This window comes from Hibiscus syriacus, unplaced genomic scaffold, assembly GCF_006381635.1.
Source record: "Hibiscus syriacus cultivar Baekdansim isolate YM2019G1 unplaced genomic scaffold, ASM638163v2 tig00111305_pilon, whole genome shotgun sequence".
NCBI lineage: Eukaryota > Viridiplantae > Streptophyta > Magnoliopsida > Malvales > Malvaceae > Hibiscus > Hibiscus syriacus.
Window position 1 is genome coordinate 42,071 of NW_024063050.1, and position 21,304 is coordinate 63,374.

At 34.8% G+C, this 21,304-nt stretch overlaps 1 protein-coding gene and 1 long non-coding RNA gene across 3 annotated transcripts in view; one reads left to right on the plus strand and one right to left on the minus strand.

Moving 5' to 3' along the window:
* On the minus strand, positions 1–14,272 carry LOC120158124. The gene is made up of 3 exons (XR_005519202.1): positions 14,140–14,272; positions 5,357–5,361; positions 1–13 (listed from the first exon to the last, which is right to left on the minus strand). It is a non-coding gene; the product is annotated as an uncharacterized LOC120158124 (long non-coding RNA).
* Positions 11,372–21,304, plus strand: part of LOC120158122 (cell division cycle protein 48 homolog) — a 26,710-nt gene continuing 16,777 nt past the window's right edge. Inside the window, exons 1-10 of one of the 2 annotated variants that reach the window (XM_039169048.1) lie at positions 11,372–11,526; positions 11,615–11,780; positions 12,288–12,516; positions 12,806–13,572; positions 13,672–13,893; positions 13,994–14,065; positions 14,170–14,451; positions 14,580–14,939; positions 15,033–15,323; positions 16,608–16,617. In XM_039169048.1, the coding sequence (XP_039024979.1) occupies positions 11,498–11,526; positions 11,615–11,780; positions 12,288–12,516; positions 12,806–13,572; positions 13,672–13,893; positions 13,994–14,065; positions 14,170–14,451; positions 14,580–14,939; positions 15,033–15,323 (2,418 nt within the window). In that variant the 5' untranslated portion in view covers positions 11,372–11,497 and the 3' untranslated portion in view covers positions 16,608–16,617. Of the gene's footprint in view, positions 11,527–11,614; positions 11,781–12,287; positions 12,517–12,805; positions 13,573–13,671; positions 13,894–13,993; positions 14,066–14,169; positions 14,452–14,579; positions 14,940–15,032; positions 15,463–16,607; positions 16,618–21,304 lie in introns of those variants that run through there. The other variant, XM_039169049.1, reaches the window with a different exon arrangement.

The window sequence follows — 21,304 nt, forward strand, 5'->3', positions numbered from 1 at the left end:
TTCAATTTCTTTTCTTTTTTCATCTTTTTTTTCTTTTCTTCTTTTTTTTTTCTTTTTTTTCTTTTTTTCTTTTTTTTGATGGATGAGCATAAGACTTCAATTGCCTTGCCTCCTTTTACTCTTGCATTTATTATTCTTGATTGAATTTGATCTTTAAGCACCTCATATTTGACATGCCTTGTGCTTCAAAACTCTCTTTACTTCATGGAGATTAGTGTTGGTAATAAAAACTCCAGGTGGTGTGATACATCAAATATTGTCTCAGCCTCTTAGTAGTACATGCTAAAGCACATTACATCTTTTCAATCGAGGAATATCGACTCTCACAGTCAGTGAATTTCTTACTGAGATAGTAAATAACTCGTTCTCTTCTTCCAGTTTCATCATGATGTGCCAGTATACATCCCATTGACTTCTCAAAGACAGTCAAGTATAAGATAAATGGTTTGTTTGGGATGGTGACATTAAAACCAGAGCAACATTCTTGGCAACTATCATCCCATTCTTCTGGGTTTTTCTTTCTCAATAATCGGAAGACTGGAACACACTTCCCAATTAACTGAGAGATGAATCTGGCAATATAATTTAATTTCCCCATAAATCCTCGTACTTTTTTTCGTTCTAGGGGTTGGTAATTCCAAGATTGCTTTGACTTTATCAGGATCGATCTTATCCCATTTTCACTGACTACAAATCCCAATAATTTCCTGAAGTAGCTCCGAAAGTGCACTTGGTTGGATTAGTTTGAGCTGGTATTTTCTCAATCTTAAAAATAGCTTCCTTAATACCTTCACATGTTCTTATTTAGTTTGTCATTTGGCAATCATATCATCCATATATACTTCTATTTCTTTATGCATCAAGTTATGGAACAAAGTAATCATGGCTCTTTGATATGTTACCCCAACATTCTTTAGTACAAATGGCATCACCTTGTAACAAAATGTTCCCCACATTGTCACAAATGTTATTTCCCCCTCATTTTTAGGGTTCATTTTGATTTGATTGTATAATGAAAAACCATCCATGAAGGAGAAAAGAGCATGACCAGATGTATTGTAAATCAATGTGTCAATATGTGGCAATGAAAAATTATCTTTGGGACTTGCTCGGTTGAGATCCCAGTAGTCTACACACATCTGGACTTGGCATTTATTTTACCTTTCGGTATCTACTCTGGATTGATGTCTTCACTCATGTGAGTATATTTCTTCCACCTTGTCCCCCAGTGTGGAGGGTGATCCTTGGTTAGGGTTGAATCAGAAGAAAAAAATATATTATAGGCTCAAAAGGGACAACAAGGGATATACATATACATATATGGATAAATGAAACAAAACCGTTCATCATCTCATACACAAAAGTCCTCGCAGAAGAGGTATCCCCAAGGGATAGATTTTCAGGATTAATTTTATTCACATAAAGAAATGTAATTAATGCATGATAGAATTATTTCGAAGTAATTCTCCTTTCTGCTTCTTGCTCCCAGCATGTCTCAATTGTTTAGGCTCATCTTCAGGAAGTTGATACCAGATGCCCCACGTTGTGTCTTCTGGTAGGAAGGTTCATGCTCAAGTGAACAACTCAATGCCTTAGGTTTTATTGGTATAAAGATGTCAGTGTTGCGTCTAAAAAGATTATGGTGTGACTTTATTGAATCAAAGGTATCGGTATGACTCTTTGTATCTCCATGGATTATTCTGGGTAAAGAATCAAGGGATTGTTTTTTGTTTTGGATAAGATAAGAAAGGTCTGATCTTACCATATGTCAAAAATCTATAATTCTAGAATAATTAAAAGAATCCTTAATTCATTCGATATTAAAAGAACTAAAGATTAAAATTTGTTTAATTATTCCACCTTAGAATGTATCATAAGTTCAGTAATTTAAAAGATTAAACAATTATGAAAAACATAACAAAAATGTGTTAAAAAAACAATGTTCTCATGGCAATGTGGTAAATGTCATGGCCCCATTATTCTTCGATTATCCATGCCCCTGAATCCATCAGGTTATGGATCTTGTGGTTTCATGCCTCACAGTTCTCAGAGGAATGTCTTGAGCTTCCTATGAGATCAATTTCGTAACCCTCGGGATATGGGGACTCTTTTATCAGATCATTCTGGAAGGCTTAGTCCTACAACCAGCTGAACAAGCTCCAACTTGATTGATTTTAGCATATCGCTTCCAAGTGGTATCATGTGGTTAGGATCACTTCATCGAATCCTCCATGAATTAGCTCTATGTTTTTTAAATGCTTAAAAATTAAAATGTAGATGCAAAAATGCAAAGATGCAAATGCAGATGTAAAAATATTGATCCCAACGATGAATATCGTAGAACAATTTTCACCAGTGATAAAAGCTTTCACATTACAAGATAGTCCATTTTACAGACATGCCTTCGCTTAGATGGTTAACTCTAAAGTAAACCACTATTTCATTTAGATCCTCGTCCTTAAAAATGATGACCATGGCAATCGGATCTCACAAGCTGTCTCAGCAAGGTGCTATTACCAAGCGAATGATTGCCCTTGAAGAAATGGCCGGTATGGATGTCTTTTGTAGTAATAAGATAAGAACATTGACTCTTAACAAACTTAGTGTTGATAGAAACTTAATTGAGGTGTTTGTAAAGGATGTCGATAAGGAGCATGTTGTCCTGCTGTAAGCAAGAGCCTCTAGAACTGAAAATAAAGATGACATTGATATTGCATTGTTGGAATGCTTGATTGATTCAAATGGTAACTGGCACCGAGCATGCAAAGGTGCTCATGAACATATCTTAACCCTTTGCAATGCAAAAGAAGATGTTAAGAATAAAGTTCATTCTATCAGTTTACAGATCGTGGACTTCAGTCATAGGGTGTTGCAAGACACAACTGCCAGAAAAACAATAGAAGGTGCTGGTACTCCTTGGTAATTTGTTGGTTTGTTGCCTCTGGTTGGTCCTCCAAGGCATGACAGTGTAGAGACCATTCGTAGAGCTCTTAATCCTAGTGTCAATGTTAAGATAATTACGGGTGATCAACTTGCCATTGCAAAGGAAATTGGCTGACGACTTGGAATGGGAACAAACATGTATCCATCTGCTTCTTTTCTTGGTCATGACAATGATGCAAGCATAACTGCCCTCCCCATAGAAGAGTTGATTAAGAAGGCATATGGGATTGCTGGCGTCTTTCCGGAACACAAATACAAAATTGTGAACAAGTTGCAAGAGATGAAACACATTTGTGGAATGACTGAAGATGGTGTTAATGATGCTCCTGCTTTTAAGAAGGTTGATATTGGTATCGCTATGGCCGATGATACTGATGCGGTATGGAGCGCTCCATATATTGTTCTTACAGAACCTGGATTAAGCATTATTATTAGTGCGGTGTTAACTAACAGAGCCATTTTCCAGAGGATGAATAACTACACTATCTATGCAGTCTCAATCACTATCCGTATTATGTTTGAGTTGTGTTTATTGTTCTCATCTGGAAGTTTAATTTTTCACCATTTATGGTTCTGATCATTTACATTCTAAATGATGGAACCATCATGACAATCTCAAAGAACAGAGTAAAGTCGTCTCCCTTGCCTGATGCTGGAAACTGAAAGAAATATTTGCCACCAGAATTGTGCTTGGAGGCTACTTGACATTGATGAGTATCGTTTTCTTCTCGGTTATGCATGATACCGACTTATTCTCAGAAAAATTTGATGTAAGGTCTCTAAGGGATATGGAGGATCAAATGATGAGTGCTTTATTTTACAAGTGAGTATTGTGAGCCAGACTCTAATTTTTGTGACTAGATCACGTAGCTAGTCTTATGTTGAGCATCCCGGACTGCTACTGGTCACTGCCTTTATTATTGCACAGTTGGTTGCCACTTTAATTGATGTATATACAAACTGGGGATTTGCAAGGATTCAAGGAATAAGATGGGTGTGAGCCGCTTTACAGTGTTGTTTTTTTTACATTCCACTTGATCTAATGAAGTTCACCATTTGTTACATCTTGAGTGGAAGTCAGTGCATAAATTAGTGTGTCACTCCTAGCGATTAGATGATCGTAGATAAGAATCTACTGTTGGGTTACTCCTCGGATCAGTGAATCATTATTTCAGTCTTGAATGCTGCACAATCTTCGAGCTCACTACTTCGTCTCGGATCTTCGTCCTTGAAGATGCCCCTCAAGTGTTCTGTAATATAATTCTGTTACTGCCCCGACGGTGCTGAAGTTAGTACGTCTTATTCTTGTAACATAATTATGTAACATAATTTTTGTACGATGCTGCATAATTCTTTTAGCTCACTGCTTCGTCTCGGATCTTCGTCCTTGAAGATGCCCCTCAAGTGTTCTGTAACATAATCTATTGTTGGATTACTTCTTGGATCAATGGATCATCATTTCAGCCTCGAATGTTGCATGATCTTCGAGTAAGTCTTATTCTTGTACTTTGAACTTCTTTTAGCCCTCAGTGCATGTCTGTAAACGCAACTGCTTGATTGAAATTTTATCTCTTCTTGTGAAAATTTTCTCTTGAATATCCATTTACGGATCAATACTTTTCGCATTATGTCATGTCGATGCAATACAATGTAAAGAAAGATGAAAAAATGACACAATCAAAAGAAAAGAAATAGGTTAGTGTATACAAACAAAAGAAGTGAAATTGGTTAGTACAGGTAAGATAATTGATACATATAAATGTTATTCAAAGATGAATATAACACCTACCCTGTCATGATATCTACCCGAACATGCTTTAATTAAATAACATTCCTATCCGACATGTTATCTACCCAAAATGATTGTATTTACAAGAAATTAATCCTAACCGCATGGTATCTAGTTCGCATGTGTTATTCAATAAAATTTAAAGTAAAAAGGAAAGGTTCAGAAACGCTTCTCCTTTGTGTACACTTAATTAGGGTACCTACTGACGGACAGAGGTTCGATATAACTATATCTAGGGTGACCATTCTACGGTTCACTATATGCATGGTTTCAGCTCTATGAGGGAAATATACTCGAATTATCCTTGATGTCAGTGCCCCCTTGGGCTGCCAAACCCTCGATCCTCACCCATTACAGGTTTCGAACGGAATGAGTTCAATTCGAGGGGATTCACTACCTTATACCCATACGAGGAATAAATTCCTACGAAGGTATAAAGTATGTATCCGTGGGTTATTTGCTAAAACTCATACGAAGAATAAATTCTTACGAGAGTAAAACATTAACCCCGACTTATTTGGATCGAAGCTCGTGTCTAGAGCTTATGTCATGCAAATGTTCGTGATGTGTGTGAGGAGAAACATACCTACCTTTGACTCAAAAACGACAAGGATAAAACTCGACAAAAACTTGGATCAATCTGAAAACAAAAATTCAAATGTTAGTATGACAATTAAAATGAAGCAATTAAAAACTTCAATAAATTGATCATAAGTTAACAAAAGACTCGAACTCATAATTTCGACCACAACTTGACTCTCTAAGATAATCCCCAGTGGAGTCGCCAAGCTGTCATAACCGTTTTTAGGCTGGAACAATTGTTTATTGTTTTTAAAAACAGTTACGACTTTAATTTTGAGAAATTGGTGATTTTGAATTAATTTGAATTAAATTGAAAAGGAGTCGCCATCGACCTTTGGGTTAGGTAGGTCGGATACCTAAAAACGTCTTTTAAAAACAATTTTAAGAAAAATCGTCTTTTAAGACAAAAGTTGGTATGCATTTACCAAAGATTCGATTAAAACGGGTTCGGGAGTCGGTTACGCATAGGGAATGATTAGCACCCCCAACATCGCCCAAAATTGGTATTGTGTCACTTACACGTCGTCGTAATGGTGAAATTTATAAATCGAATATAAAATTAAAATATAATCATTTTATTGAATGTGGATTAATTTGCTTCGAATTAAGTATTTAAAGAAAATCCTTTAACTTGATAAAAAATCTTGAAATTTGTAATCCTCAGTCGGGAAAGCTATTTCAACCATTTTCTATTGTTAAAGAATATTTCCTCTTCGATAAAACGCTAAGTGAATATAAATTGAAATTTGACATTTTACTTAAAATACAATGAAATAAATTGTGAATTAAAATAACACATATTGTATCAGTAAAATAAATTAATTAGTAAAACAAAATTGATTTATTTCAAGTTCGTATTTGTTCGAATGTCGTATTGGATTGTACCACTTCGATCAAGTGATACTTTCCACTCCATTTCTACAAATCGTTGTTCTTGAAAATATTCAAATAAATAAAATATATTTAAGGAAATATGATAGAAACAAATACGATGTAAAATAAAATATTTACAACATATAATAATAATATTTACAACATGTACATACATAAGGGACTGAAATAAAAATAAACAAATATTACGAACCAAAACACAAATGAATAAAAGTAAGTATTTGAACTTACAAGGACTAACATGGTAATTACAGGAACAATGACTCTTTAATAACAATAATTATTATATTACTAAAATCATTTAAGTAAATTTAAATGTTATTTAAAAAAACCTAATACGTGATCTCATGAAAGTAAGTGATAGTTGGTAGAATAATAGTGTTGAATAGGTGCAAAGTTCCATATTTGGTAGCTTTTTCTTAGGATTCCATTTACTGTGCGCACCATCATATTCTCACTAATCAAGAATTCGAAGCTTTCTACTTCGCTAAAATAACAAATAATATTAATAAAACTTAAAGGAGTAATATAGTATTAATAAAAATTAAAAGAACTATAATGGTATTAACAAAATACACTAAAGCTAAAATCACAAACATTAAATAATACAGGTACTAAATATAAAAATAACCCATTAATAATATATACTAAAATAAAATACCCTAAAAACATGGAGGATCAGATTATAATTAAACCTAAAACACTCAATATTAAAACAGTGAAGATTATAATTAAACCTAAAACACTCAATATTAAAACAGTGACCAAAATAAAACAGACATAAATCCCTGGGCCAAATTCGAATATTAGTAAATATAACATAAAACATAAACTAGTGACTGAAATTAAATTATTGAAAACTAAAAACTCGAAATAAAACAATAATGATTTCATTAATGACCAAAATATAAGGTTACAAGGGAGGAAGGACTTAAATAGAAATTACCCCTCGCACATGCATCGGACCCTTAAACGATGTCGTTTTGATTAATATATATATATATATATATGAAATATAAGGCCAAAAATGGCCAAAGCTTCCCATTTGATTCATTTCCAAGTAGAGAAGAAAGAGAGAAAGAGTGAAAGCTCCAGAGAGCTCTCGGGAGAAGGCGAGCCTCCGCCGTGCCGGCTGCCACTTACCGGCGGTCACCGTCGTACGCCGGCGCCGGAATAGAGAGAAAAAGACGCAATTCGACGCATCTCTAGGCCCTAAGCAAGGATCTGGCCTAAAAGTGGCTCAAAAGTAATGGATCTAAGGAGAAACCTTTCGGTTTCTCCATCTCCGGCGACGAGGTATGCTATCTCCTCTCTCTCCTATTTTCTTTTCTTTTTTAGACTTTGTGTTTTGGGAGTTTTTTTTATTCACTCTATGTTTTTTTTCGAATCCTCCTCTCACCGTTCTCCTTTTTTCGTTGTTGTCTCTCCTTTATTTTATCTTTGCATACATCATTGGTAAAGACTAATGGGTTTAGGTAGATTTATCCGGATTTTTTGGGGTTAGGTATGACTTTGTTTTGATTTTGGGATGATTTGTCGATTGTTGATGATTTGTTGGTGCAGATTTGTCAATGGTTCGATTAATATCTCAGCAATGACTTCGGGATGGCTTGACGGTGATGAGGGCAGCTTGGCTTGAACGTTGAAAACGGCTGGGCTGGTGGCTGGAGTCGGCTCGGCTGGAATCTGGATCATCGAAGGCGGCTGGAGGCTTCATTTTAGGGTTTTAAACCCTAATTGGGTTTAGGCACCTCCGGGTCGGGTTAAATCCGGGCCTGAATCTTGTAAACGAGTCGACTTTTGGGTTTGCATATGTTGGGCTGAACCGGGTTTGGACTCCACATTTGGGTTTCTGAGTTATAATTGGATTGGGTCTGCAAAACTGTGTAATGCACTAAATAATACTAATAATAATATTTTTATTACTAATAATAATAATATAATAATATAATATATAATATATAATATATAATAATAATAATTTTTAAAGTCCGGGCAAAAACGGGTGTCTACAATCATAATGAATTTTGGTCAAAATTATTTTTAATGTTTTATTTTTACAAATTTTAATATTGACCTTAATTTAAATGTTTATGCATGTGATTTATTGTAAATGATATCTCTCTAACAATTAATATCAAATTTTCAAATGCATAATATTTTTAGATAGCTTTATCCACATGCACTTAAATACTATAATTGGTATTGCATAAAGTTTATTAGACTTAGATATATTGAATTTCATGTGATACTAACTTGTTTATTCATTTTTGTTGAAATTAATTTTTTTAAGTATCAATCTTTTAAAGTCAATTTTTTTAGAATGCTTTTATTGAAGGGAAGTTTTGATTTTTCAAATGAATGTTAAAGTTACTACTTACTCTCCATTATTGTTTTGAACTTTAAAGTTGAATTATTTTTTATATAACAAAAGGGGGAGAAATATGAGTTTAAAAAAATCAATTTCTCAATGAAAAATGGGAGCTTTAATATTTTCCAAAATATGTATTTTTTTCATTAAATATTTTATTAAGGGAGAGTTTTGCCAACACAGTTTTTCAAATGTTTTGTTATATTAAAAAGGATATTGTTGAACAATATTTTGTAATGTTTTGATATAACAAATTAATACAAACTATTTTTGGACTTGATTGAATTTGTTCAAAGTTTTCAAAAGTTTTCAAAAATAATTCAAAGTCTATTAAAATAGAATTTGAGCAAAAAATTATTTTCTGGGTACGTAGTACGATACTGCTCTTGCAATATTGATACTATATGAACATTACCGATATTGTTCATGTGATATTGATACCAAAGGTAAGAGAAGTATCGATACTTTCTAGGTAGTATCGATACTACCAATTGTTTTTCAACTTGCTCAAATTCCAAATACAAAATAGGTACCGATACTGCTTTACACAGTAGTATCGATACCGGTCAAGCTCAACAACTAGTAACAGCTAGTTTATTTAAATATTATAAATCGATAGTCATTAAAGGAGTATCGATACTCCTTGTCTTGGGCATTTTTATTTTGCAGAAAAAATTATCCACAACAGCTCCAAAACATCCCAACGGCTAGAAACGACACAAACTCATTCCAACATATAAAAACAAGTTGAGGACACTTGAAAAAGGGTTATAACACATATCCAAGCAATCAAGCTCAAGAGAAGAGTTTTTCATTCTTATTTTCCTTTCTCTCGTAAATATTAGTGTTTTCTTGTTTACATCTTTTTACATTTTGTAAAAGGAGAGTGGTTCTATCTTAGCTATTGAAAAGATATAGATTTATAAAGGTTATTTATTTATCTTATGAAAAAGAAAGAATAAATTAGTGAATTTGTTAGAAAATCCTTGATGGGGAGTTAAGGTAGTAATGTAGACTTGGTCTCAAACACGCAGTGTGGGGAGAATTTCGAAAAGGAATAATCTGGATTATTAGGAATGGAAGATAAGTGAGCTTTTGGAATGAAGAATGGCTTGAAGGAATAGGGCCCCTCCGAAACGTATGCATCCATCCAGATGAACCATTGGACTTCTATACGAAAGTTCATGAATTAGTCGATGATAGAGGAGAATGGAAGTGGGATAAAATGAGAATTGTGCTTCCGAAAACGGCCTTACAAAGAATAGCAGCAATACCCCCAACCGACAATGTATACAGCGACATACCAGGATGGAAAGGTTCAGACAAACGAAATTTTACGGTTAGATCAGCATATAAGATGATGAACACCAACGAGGATCATATCGATGACAGCATTTGGAATACAATCTCGAAGCTTCAATGCCTACCAAGAATAAAAATATTCTTGTGGCTCACCAGCAGAGAGCGCCTTCTAACAAATAAAGAACGCGTTCGACGCCACATGTCAATGGATCCGGAATGTGGAGTTTGTGGAGCTGAAGAAGAAGATATTAGTCAATGCCTTAGAACTTGCCCATCGGCACTCTCAACATTGAATCAACTTATAAAGCCAGACATGTTTGAGACTTTCTGAACATGTGATATAAGAAGTTGGGTGAAAGGAAGCCTAAATGGTAACATATTTCCAACCAGAGACGAGGAAAAATGGGACACTTTTTGCAGCGCTTACGTCGATCCTTTGGGATAGAAGAAACAAAAAACTCTTTGATCCAAACTTTATTGAAAAAGAAATAGTCCTAGCAAAATCCAGAAGAATTTTGCAGAAAATACGAAGGGCGAATCTAGTACAACCAACGATCACATCAAACTCCGGGAAGAGAACACAAACTGGACTCCACCCGAACCAGGATGGTGCAAGGTGAACACGGACGGGGCACGACATATTTCAACCGGTGAAGCATCATGCGGGAGGTAATACGTGACAATAGAGGTAGATGGAAACTAGGATACGCAAAGAATATTGGAATCTGTTCAACTCTTGAAGCTGAGTTATGGGGCATCTATATAGGGCTCCGATGCACTTAGAACAGCGGAGAGAAACAGGTAATCGTGGAAGCGGACAGCAGCGAAGCCATCAAAATGCTGATCGTGAACAAACCAGAAAATAACCAGCTTGACATATCCAGGTGCATAAAGGAAACGATTGAACGTGATTAGAGAGTTTCATTCAAACTCATACGCAGGACTTTGAACAATATAGCCGATGCCTTAGCTAAACTTGCAAGAGGAAGTGGATTTCAAGAGTTTCAACGGCCTCCTGGAGTAGTTGCAGATCTAATACAGAAAGAAAGCCTTAGGACTCACCAGGACTAGTCAGCTCCTGTTTGTTTTCTATCATTCTAGAACCAAAAAAAAAGTTATTGTAAAGATCAAAGAAAGTCAAAAGAGAGAATGAAGTAAAGAAAACAGCAATAATTGACTATTTGTTTAAAATTAATGTTATTATTAATGATGATGAAAAAATATACGAAAATTAATGTTACTATTAGGTGAAAAAATATATTAATTTTATTGTTTATGATGACATTCAAACATTCCACTCTTTAAAATTTATATTGAAATTTGCACCATTTATTAAATATTTGTTTTATTTAATAATAAATATATTTATTTATATCAAAATGTATTGTAAAAATATTTTGTTGTTTAATTTAATTTTAAATAGTATTATGAAAAAACCAATACTTTTCTTTCCCAACAAGACACGGAGCTTCCTCTAGTTCCATCCTTAATAACAAATCTTGCTCCTTATTTAAATAACCCAACGCCCCCTTCCTCAGATCCCACGCATTGTTCAAACAAACCAACATCCAAAGCCAATTTATTCTTTTTGTTTCTCTGTTCTTCGATCAACCAAAACTATGTCAAACCAAGCTGAATCATCCGACTCGTAAACACTCAGATCTCCATTTCCCCCCTTTCCCTTCAATGGGTTTGTTTTAGATTTCGATAATCTGATTTCGATTTGTGTTTTTCAGGAAAGGGACTAAGAGGGATTTCAGCACTGCGATCTTGGAAAGAAAGAAGGCACCAAATCGGCTCGTTGTCGATGAGGCAGTCAACGATGATAACTCCGTTGTTGCTATTCATCCCGATACCATGGAAAAGCTCCAGCTTTTTCGCGGTGACACTATCCTCATCAAGGTTTCTATTTTAGGATTTGGGTTCTTTTGTTTCGCTCGATTAATGGGTATTTGTTCATGTTTGGTGTTTGTTGTGGTTTCACGTGATTATTCCCATGGGCTTTTTTTTTGCTGTTTTGAATTGATAATCGATCTGGGTCTCTCTTGCGCTAGGTTGGATGAATGATGAGAGTTTATTGTAGGTTGTTTATTAGGTTCTTTTTATTATTATTATTTGGTTAATGAAGATTTGCTTATGTTAATTGTTTGTTGTGTTTTAGATATTGGGGTTTTGTTTGACGAATTATGAGTCTCATTGGCATTTTATGTTGTCTTGTAATCGATATCTGATTTGGGTTTCTTTTGCTGTAGATTGGAATTATGATTATGTTGCTGGGTGGTCAATATTGTTTCTCTAGTTGTGTTATTGGAATTGCAAATTTTTCTGTACAAGTTTAAGAAGTTCAATGTCTTTAAGCTTACAAGTAACTTGCAACCACTGTTGTTTTTGTTTGTTTTTGGTCCATAGGGAAAGAAGAGGAAAGATACTATCTGCATTGCTCTTGCTGACGAAACATGTGATGAACCGAAGATCAGGATGAATAAAGTTGTCAGGTCAAACTTGAGGGTTAGACTCGGTGATGTTGTCTCTGTGCATCAGTGTCCTGATGTTAAGTATGGGAAACGGGTGCACATCTTGCCTGTGGATGACACTATTGAAGGGGTCACTGGGAATCTCTTTGATGCTTACCTTAAACGTGAGTTAGTTTTAATACTTTATTCCTGACTTATATATGGATTTGTCTTTTGTAATTTATTATTAGTAGTTTTGGTGATCTAAGCAGTTAAAGAGGTAAAATAGTTCCTTTGTTTTTTAATCGATCACAAGCCCACTGGTTCATTGAATAACATAAATTAGCCTATTGAGTGCATTTTTTCACATCATAGAGTACATTTGATTGTGCATTTTTAATTGATCACTTGTTTATGTTAATTGTTTGTTTATGTTGACTGTAAATACTGACTACGGTAGTTTTGCATTTACAGCTTACTTTCTGGAAGCCTATCGCCCTGTGAGGAAGGGTGATTTCTTCCTTGTCAGAGGTGGAATGAGAAGTGTGGAATTCAAGGTTATTGAGACTGACCCTGCTGAGTACTGTGTTGTTGCACCAGACACCGAGATATTCTGCGAGGGAGAACCTGTCAAGAGGGAGGATGAGAATAGATTAGATGAGGTAGGTTATGATGATGTTGGTGGAGTGAGAAAACAGATGGCACAGATCCGTGAATTAGTGGAGCTTCCATTGAGGCATCCACAGCTCTTTAAGTCAATTGGTGTGAAGCCACCTAAAGGAATTTTGCTCTATGGACCTCCTGGATCTGGAAAGACTTTAATTGCCCGTGCTGTTGCTAATGAAACTGGTGCTTTCTTTTTCTGCATCAATGGTCCAGAGATCATGTCAAAATTGGCCGGAGAGAGTGAAAGTAATCTCAGAAAAGCATTTGAAGAAGCAGAGAAGAATGCACCGTCCATTATCTTCATTGATGAAATTGATTCAATTGCTCCCAAACGAGAGAAGACAAATGGTGAAGTTGAGAGGAGGATTGTCTCTCAGCTCCTGACCCTGATGGATGGGCTCAAATCCCGTGCTCATGTTATTGTTATTGGGGCCACAAACCGTCCCAATAGCATTGATCCAGCTCTCAGAAGGTTTGGAAGATTCGACAGGGAGATTGATATTGGTGTCCCCGATGAAGTTGGCCGTCTTGAGGTGCTTCGTATCCACACAAAGAACATGAAGCTGGCTGAAGATGTAATGTCAAAAATCAAAACTTATTTTCTTTCCTCAATGATTGTACTTTTTTCTGTCTAAACAAGTATCGAATCTGATTAGTTTCCCAACTCAATGCAGGTTGATTTAGAAAAAATTTCTAAGGAAACCCATGGTTATGTCGGTGCTGATCTTGCAGCCCTCTGTACTGAGGCAGCATTACAGTGCATCCGAGAGAAGATGGATGTGATTGACTTGGAAGATGATTCTATAGATGCGGAGATATTAAACTCTATGGCAGTTTCAAATGAGCACTTTGCAACTGCTCTCGGAACAAGCAATCCATCTGCTCTGCGTGAAACAGTGAGTATAATGAATATGTTTGATGTACATATTCACTGTCAATTATGATCTTTTTGGGTTAATTTGGTTTTTAATATGTTTTTTCCTTGCATCTGGTCAGGTTGTCGAAGTGCCCAATGTCAGTTGGGAAGATATTGGAGGTCTTGAGAATGTTAAAAGAGAGCTTCAAGAGGTAATACGGTTCACCGATTTTGGTTACTGCTTATTTTACTCTCCCTTTTAAACTTTTTTAAATTTCATCAATACTGGGATTAATTTGTTACTTTTGGCAAGTAGACTGTTCAATATCCAGTGGAGCATCCCGAGAAGTTTGAGAAGTTTGGAATGTCGCCATCGAAGGGAGTACTATTCTATGGCCCTCCAGGATGTGGGAAAACTCTTCTGGCCAAAGCTATTGCCAACGAATGTCAGGCAAACTTCATTAGTGTCAAGGGTCCCGAGTTGCTTACAATGTGGTTTGGAGAGAGTGAGGCCAATGTCCGCGAAATTTTTGACAAGGCTCGTCAGTCTGCTCCTTGTGTCCTCTTCTTTGATGAACTTGACTCAATTGCTACCCAGGTATGTTCTAAGGTTAATTCATTTATCCGTTTCTGGCTTTGAACACGGATTACTCTAGCAATGAAATTATGCCTGTGGTGCACGGTGTCGGTTTTTCGAGAAATGCTGATTCATACTATATGTTGCAGAGAGGAAGCAGTGTTGGAGATGCAGGGGGTGCTGCTGATAGGGTTTTGAACCAGCTTCTTACTGAGATGGACGGCATGTCTGCCAAGAAAACTGTTTTCATAATCGGAGCCACCAATCGACCAGACATTATAGATCCCGCACTTCTGCGACCGGGTCGTCTTGATCAGTTGATCTATATCCCTCTCCCCGATGAGGATTCTCGCCATCAGATCTTTAAGGCTTGCTTGAGGAAATCACCGCTTGCAAAGGAGGTTGATCTCAGAGCTCTTGCCAAATATACTCAAGGCTTCAGTGGAGCTGATATTACCGAAATCTGTCAACGTGCATGTAAATATGCCATCAGAGAGAATATCGAGAAGGTATGACTATGCGTGTTTCCTCCCGGTTTAATTTACTATTAGTTCTTATCGATGAATATGATCATAACATGAGATACTGTTATGTTTTCCCAGGACATCGAGAGAGAAAGGAGAAGAAGTGAGAACCCTGAAGCTATGGAGGAAGATGAGGATGACGAAGTGCCAGAAATCAAGGCGGCGCATTTCGAAGAATCAATGAAGTTTGCTCGAAGGAGTGTGAGCGATGCCGACATCCGCAAATACCAAGCATTTGCTCAAACATTGCAACAGTCAAGGGGATTCGGAAGTGAATTCAAGTTTGCTGAATCCGGGTCCAGGGCTGCAACATCCGATCCTTTTGCAACTTCGGCTGGTGGAGCCGATGAAGATGACCTTTACAGTTAATTTTTATTTTTTTTCAATTATGGCAAAGACCTTTTTTATTCACTTATGATCTTTTATGCAACTGTTGAACCAAGAAGGGAGTCTTGCTTGGCTAATCCATGGAGTTCAAAATAACATTTTATTTAAACTTTATTTTATTTCCGGGACAAATTATATATTTTATTTTCTAATATTGTTTTATTCTCTTGATTTAGATCATACACGATTAAGGTGGAAACAGATTTGTTTAAAAATTTATTTACATATTAACAACTCAAATTACAAATATGTTAAAAATTATTTTTTAAGCATACACACGTTTTTAATATGTATCATATGACACGTTTTGAGATTGTAAGTATTTGGTTTAACATTTTTCTTTCATAATAAATCAATGCTAGGGTAAAATCAAGACGATATATATTAAGCTTTTATGTGAGACTGTAAGACAATTGAGGAACATTTAGAGATAATGAACCTGTGCTAGGTTCTGTCTTCTCCTCCTATTTTCATCACAACTTTTCTCATTTTCGTCCGTTTTGACCCACTTCTCTTCCATGTTCTATTTCCATATCTTTCTCTCAGTTTTTTTATAGCTAGTCATAAAAATATCTGATAAATCATTTTCATTAAATTGTTTAAAATTTTATTTTTATAAATATAGATAAAGCTAAGGAGTATTGAAAAGTCGATCGTATCTTTTCTTAAAAAGTGATTTTATATAAACTAAAATATATATTTTTTGTTGTTGATGATCTTATTATTATTTGAACCGATAAATGTTTAAATTTTATTTCATTGATATTTAGTACATACACGTGCATTACATTTCCACATGAAATACGTCATGGAAAAGCGTCAATTCTAAGAAATAAACATGGGCTGGCAGCTGTTGTTATTGTCAACGGGTCTGCCCCGTAGTCCTACAACGTTGTCGATAATTATATGCACGTGTTGAATTGCCTTTGGTTATTGTGCCCTTTGCTATTTTAATTTTCAGATAATTACATAAGATGTTCCTGAATTATGACTCATATTCTAAATTAGTCTCTAAATGCTATGTCATTCAATATTAGTCCCCAAGCTATGACAGATTTTAAATTAATCTCTAAAGTTTAAAATATTATATATCAATCCTTAAACTATCAATATTATTCCATTTTGATCCTCTCTTTAACTCAACTGGTTAAAAAATTAATATGTTTTTTAAAGGTATTGGGAATTAATGTCTTAATCTTCTTAAAAATTCTTAAATCTATAAAAAAAATAGATTAAATTTTGTAGAAGGTCGCGAGTTCAATTCTCATTACCTTCAAAACTCAATTATTTCTTAAAAAAAGGTTATGAGTTCAATTCTTGTGACTAAAAAAAACTAATAGAGTTAACAACATGTTATCATGAGGATCGAAATATAATTATATTGATAGTTTAATTTTTTTTATTTTGATCATTAAGGTTTAAAAAAAATTAATTTACTTATTGAACTTTCGATTTGTTGTTATTTTGGTCACAATATCATTAAATTCTTAAAGGCGTTATGACTAGATATTTGTCTTTAAAAAATATATGAAGTACCCCCCCCCCAATTTTTTTTATAAAAAAAGCTAATTTCATATTCTCTTTTCATTTCTTGTGATGAAGCATTTTCTTTCAAATCTCAGCGATGGAGAGGTGGTGTTGGGTTTTTCGGAAGCTCGAATCGACAACCGAAACGATTTGCAAAGAGGGGTCGGAATGGTTTTGTGTTTAGGGAGTAAGGAGATTGAAAGATAGAGAATTGCACAACGATTTATAGTGGTTCGACTTTCTCAACCAAAGTCTACGTCCACTACCTTAGCTCCTCACCAAGGATTTTCCAACAAATTCACTAATTTATTCTTTCTTTTAAGGACAAAGAGTAACCTTACAAACTCCATAGTTTTTCCATGCTAAACTATAACCTTTTCCCTAGCTTTTACACGGGATAAGCTAGAACATTTCCCCTTTACAAAAGGATAAAATAAGTAAACAAGAAAACCTCTCTAAGGTAGGTGTTTACAAGATTGAGCTCACAAGAACAAAATATTTACAAGAGAAAATGAAATCACAAGAACAAAATATTTACAAGAGAAAGATGAAATAAGAATGAAAAAAAAACTCTTCTCTTGTGTTTGATTGCTTGGATAGTTGTTCTCTTACTTCTTCAAGTGTCCTTAGCTTGTATTTATAGCTTGAAATGTGTTTGAAGTCATATCTAGCCGTTGGGGATGTTTTGGAGCCGTTTGGGAATGATTTTTCTGCAAAAATAGGCTGCCCAGAATGGGGGGAATCGGTACCCCTTCATAGGGAATCGATACTCCTTCATAATATTCAAATATTATGATCGTTGGGCTGATGAACATGAGGGAATCGGTACCCTAAAGGGGGGGAATCGGTTCCCTCCGAGTAATCTGTTATTTCTCGAAGTCAAACCATGCAGGGGGAATCTGTACCCGGGGAATCAATTCCCCTGGGGGAATCTATTCCCGGGGAGTCGATACCCCCTGGGGGGAATCTGTTCCCCCTGGGGGGAATCTGTACCCCCTGGGGGGGTAATCTGTACCCCCTGGACAATCTGATTTTTCTTGAAACCCTTTAAAAAGAAAATATTTTTGGCTCGATTAAGGCTTGAAATACTTTGTAAAATTGTTTTAAAATAGTTTAAGTATAAAACACAATTTTACACTTTAGTAAGGATTAAAATGAACTTTGAAAGACTTGGAGTAATATTTTGATATTCGAATAATTACATCGAATATACTTAGAAAATCTTTTGTAAAATCTTAAAATTCATTTAACTTAATTTGTTATATCGAAACATCAAAATGTTTTCAACAATCTCCCCCTTTTTGATATAACAAAACATTTGAGTAATTTTAAGATTTTGAAATCAAGTTTGAAATTACTCCCCCTTATTTTAACACTTCTCCACTTTAACACCTTAACACTTCTCCCCCTTTTTGTTAAATCAAAAAGACTCTAATCTTTGAAGTTCAAAATAACTTTGAGAGTAAGTAATAAATTTGACATTTTAAAAATTATTTGAAAATCAAAGCTCCCCCTCAATAAATACATTCCAAATAAAATTTAGCTTTAAGAACAAGACACTTAAACAAAATTGAATTTCAACAAAGAATAACAAACATGTTAGTAGCACATGAAATTCAATATATCCAAGACTAAAATACTTTATGCAATACCAATTGTTGAAATTTGATATCAATATCAATTGTTAAAATTAAGTGCATATGCATAAAGTTTTCCAAAAATGCTATGCATTTGAAAATTTTGATATCAATTGTTAGAGAGATATCATTTTCATTTAAACCACATGCATAAACATTCAAATTTAGGTCAAAAATTTTAAAATTTGTAAAATCAAAGTATTTGAAAAATTGATATCAATTGTTAGAGAGATATCAATTGCATTAAAACCAATTTTGACCAAAATTTTATTATGATGAACTAAAAATTCTTAAAAATTAATATAACTTTAAAATGTTCATCATAATCATCTTTTCAACATACATGAGATTAAAACAATGATGCATAATCATTTAAAAACAAAACTCATGCATGCTTAAAATCAAATGAGCAACCAAATAACCAAAATTAAAAGCATTAAGCTTAGAGGTTACCCATTCCTTTTTCATGTGTGGCTAGAGCATCTTGAATATCATCACTCTCATCACCATTACTCCTACACACCTACAAGAGACATTTAAGTAGATTTTGGTATCCAAATTGTTTTGGATCCTTGGACGTTAGTTTCAATGCCCCTTGTTCCTTTTGGAACCCATACTTGCCTAATTTTAAAACGTTTTCCTTTCTTCAAAGGACAAGTATGTTTCAAATGACCATGATAATGACAATGTGAGCATATTGTCATTATTGAACTAAATGAATTATTTAAAATGATTTCTTTTTCTTTTGTTAAGCATTCAAGCTTAACTTTTAAATCAAAATTTTGTTTTTCAAAACTATCAACTTTTGTTTTTGAAAGCTCTAAATCCTTTTTCAAAATTTCATTTTGGCTTTCAAAATCTATTTTTGTTTTCAAAAGAAAATCGTTTTCAATTTTAAATTTTGAAATCATTTTTTATATTTGGAGTTCATGGTCTCAAACTCTGAATATAACCTATTAAAAACATCTTGTAACTCATCAAATGTATATGAATTAAATTCATTTGAGTTGGAAGATACCTCGGGCTCTTCATAAGCCATTAGAGACACCACCTTTGTTGGTTCTTCTTTCTTGTTTCCATGGATTTCCTCGAGTTTATTCCAAAGCTCCTTGGCACTTGAACATGAAGAAACCCCTTCATAGATTTTAGGACCAAATGCACAAAACAACATGTGCATGGCCTTGGCATTAAGTTGAGCTTTCTTATGTCCTTTGTCACTCCACTTCTTCTCCTTCTTCTTTGGAGAAGAGTAGCCATTCTCGATTATCTCCCATACATCAAGATCATTGGATTGGATGAATACCTTCATTAATTTCTTCCAATGATGATAGTTGTCTCCATTGAAGTATGGAGGTTTGTCGGTTGGTAGGGAGTCTTCCATGTGGAACGAGCCGGAGGTGGAAGCCATCTTCTCGGTTGTGTAGGGAATTGATAGAGCTTTTTTTAGGATCGTCTCAAGGTGGTTAAACCTTCTTAACGAGTTAGGCTATGATACCAATTGTTGGGTTTTTTGAAAGCTCGAATCGACAACCGAAACGATTTACAAAGAGGGGTCTGAACGGTTTTGTGTTTAGGGAGTAAGAAGATTGAAAGATAGAGAATTGGACAGCGATTTATAGTGGTTCGACTTTCTCAACCAAAGTCTACGTCCACTACCTTAGCTCCTTACCAAGGATTTTCCAACAAATTCACTAATTTGTTCTTTCTTTTAAGGACAAAGAGTAACCTTACAAACTCCCTAGTTTTTCCAGGCTAAACTATAACATTTTCTCTAGCTTTTACACGGGATAAGCTAGAACATTTCCCCTTTACAAAAGGATAAAATAAGTAAACAAGAAAACCTCTCTAAGGTAGGTGTTTACAAGATTGAGCTCACAAGAACAAAATATTTACAAGAGAAAGATGAAATAAGAATGAAAAAAAACTCTTCTCTTGTGTTTGATTGCTTGGATAGTTGTTTTCTTACTTCTTCAAATGTTCTTAGCTTGTATTTATAGCTTGAAATGTGTTTGAAGTCATATCTAACGTTGGGGATGTTTTGGAGCCATTTGGGAATGATTTTTCTGCAAAAATAGGCTGCCCAGAATGGGGGGAATCGGTACCCCTTCATAGGGAATCGATACCCCTTCATAATATTCAAATATTATGACCGTTGAGCTGATGAACAGTGAGGGAACCGGTACCCTAAAGGGGGGAATCGATTCCTTCCGAGTAATCTGTTATTTCTCAGAGCCAAACCATGCAGGGGGGAATCTATACCCGGGGAATCGATACCCCTGGGGAATCTGTTCCTGGGGAATCGATACCCCTTGGGGGGGGGAATCTATACCCCTTGGACAATCTGATTTTTCTTTGAACCCTTTAAAAAGAAAATATTTTTGGCTCGATTAAGGCTTGAAATACTTTGTAAAATTGTTTTAAAATAGTTTAAGTATAAAACACAATTTTACACTTTAGTAAGGATTAAAATGAACTTTGAAAGACTTGGAGTAATATTTTGATATTCAAATAATTACATCGAATATACTTAGAAAATCTTTTGTAAAATCTTAAAATTCATTTAACTTAATTTGTTATATCGAAATATCAAAATGTTTTCAACAGGTGGAGAAGGAGGAAATGACTATATCTTGAGTTCACGTTGATTGGATGGTGGAAATTATGGATCAAAGTGAGTTAGGGTTTCATGAGTGGTAGATTTTGGGTTGAGTTTCATGAGTTTTAAAGTAAAATTAAAAAAATCTAAACTGGTTGAGTTGAAGGAGATGATGAGACGAGTTCGTTAACGTCTTGAGTGGT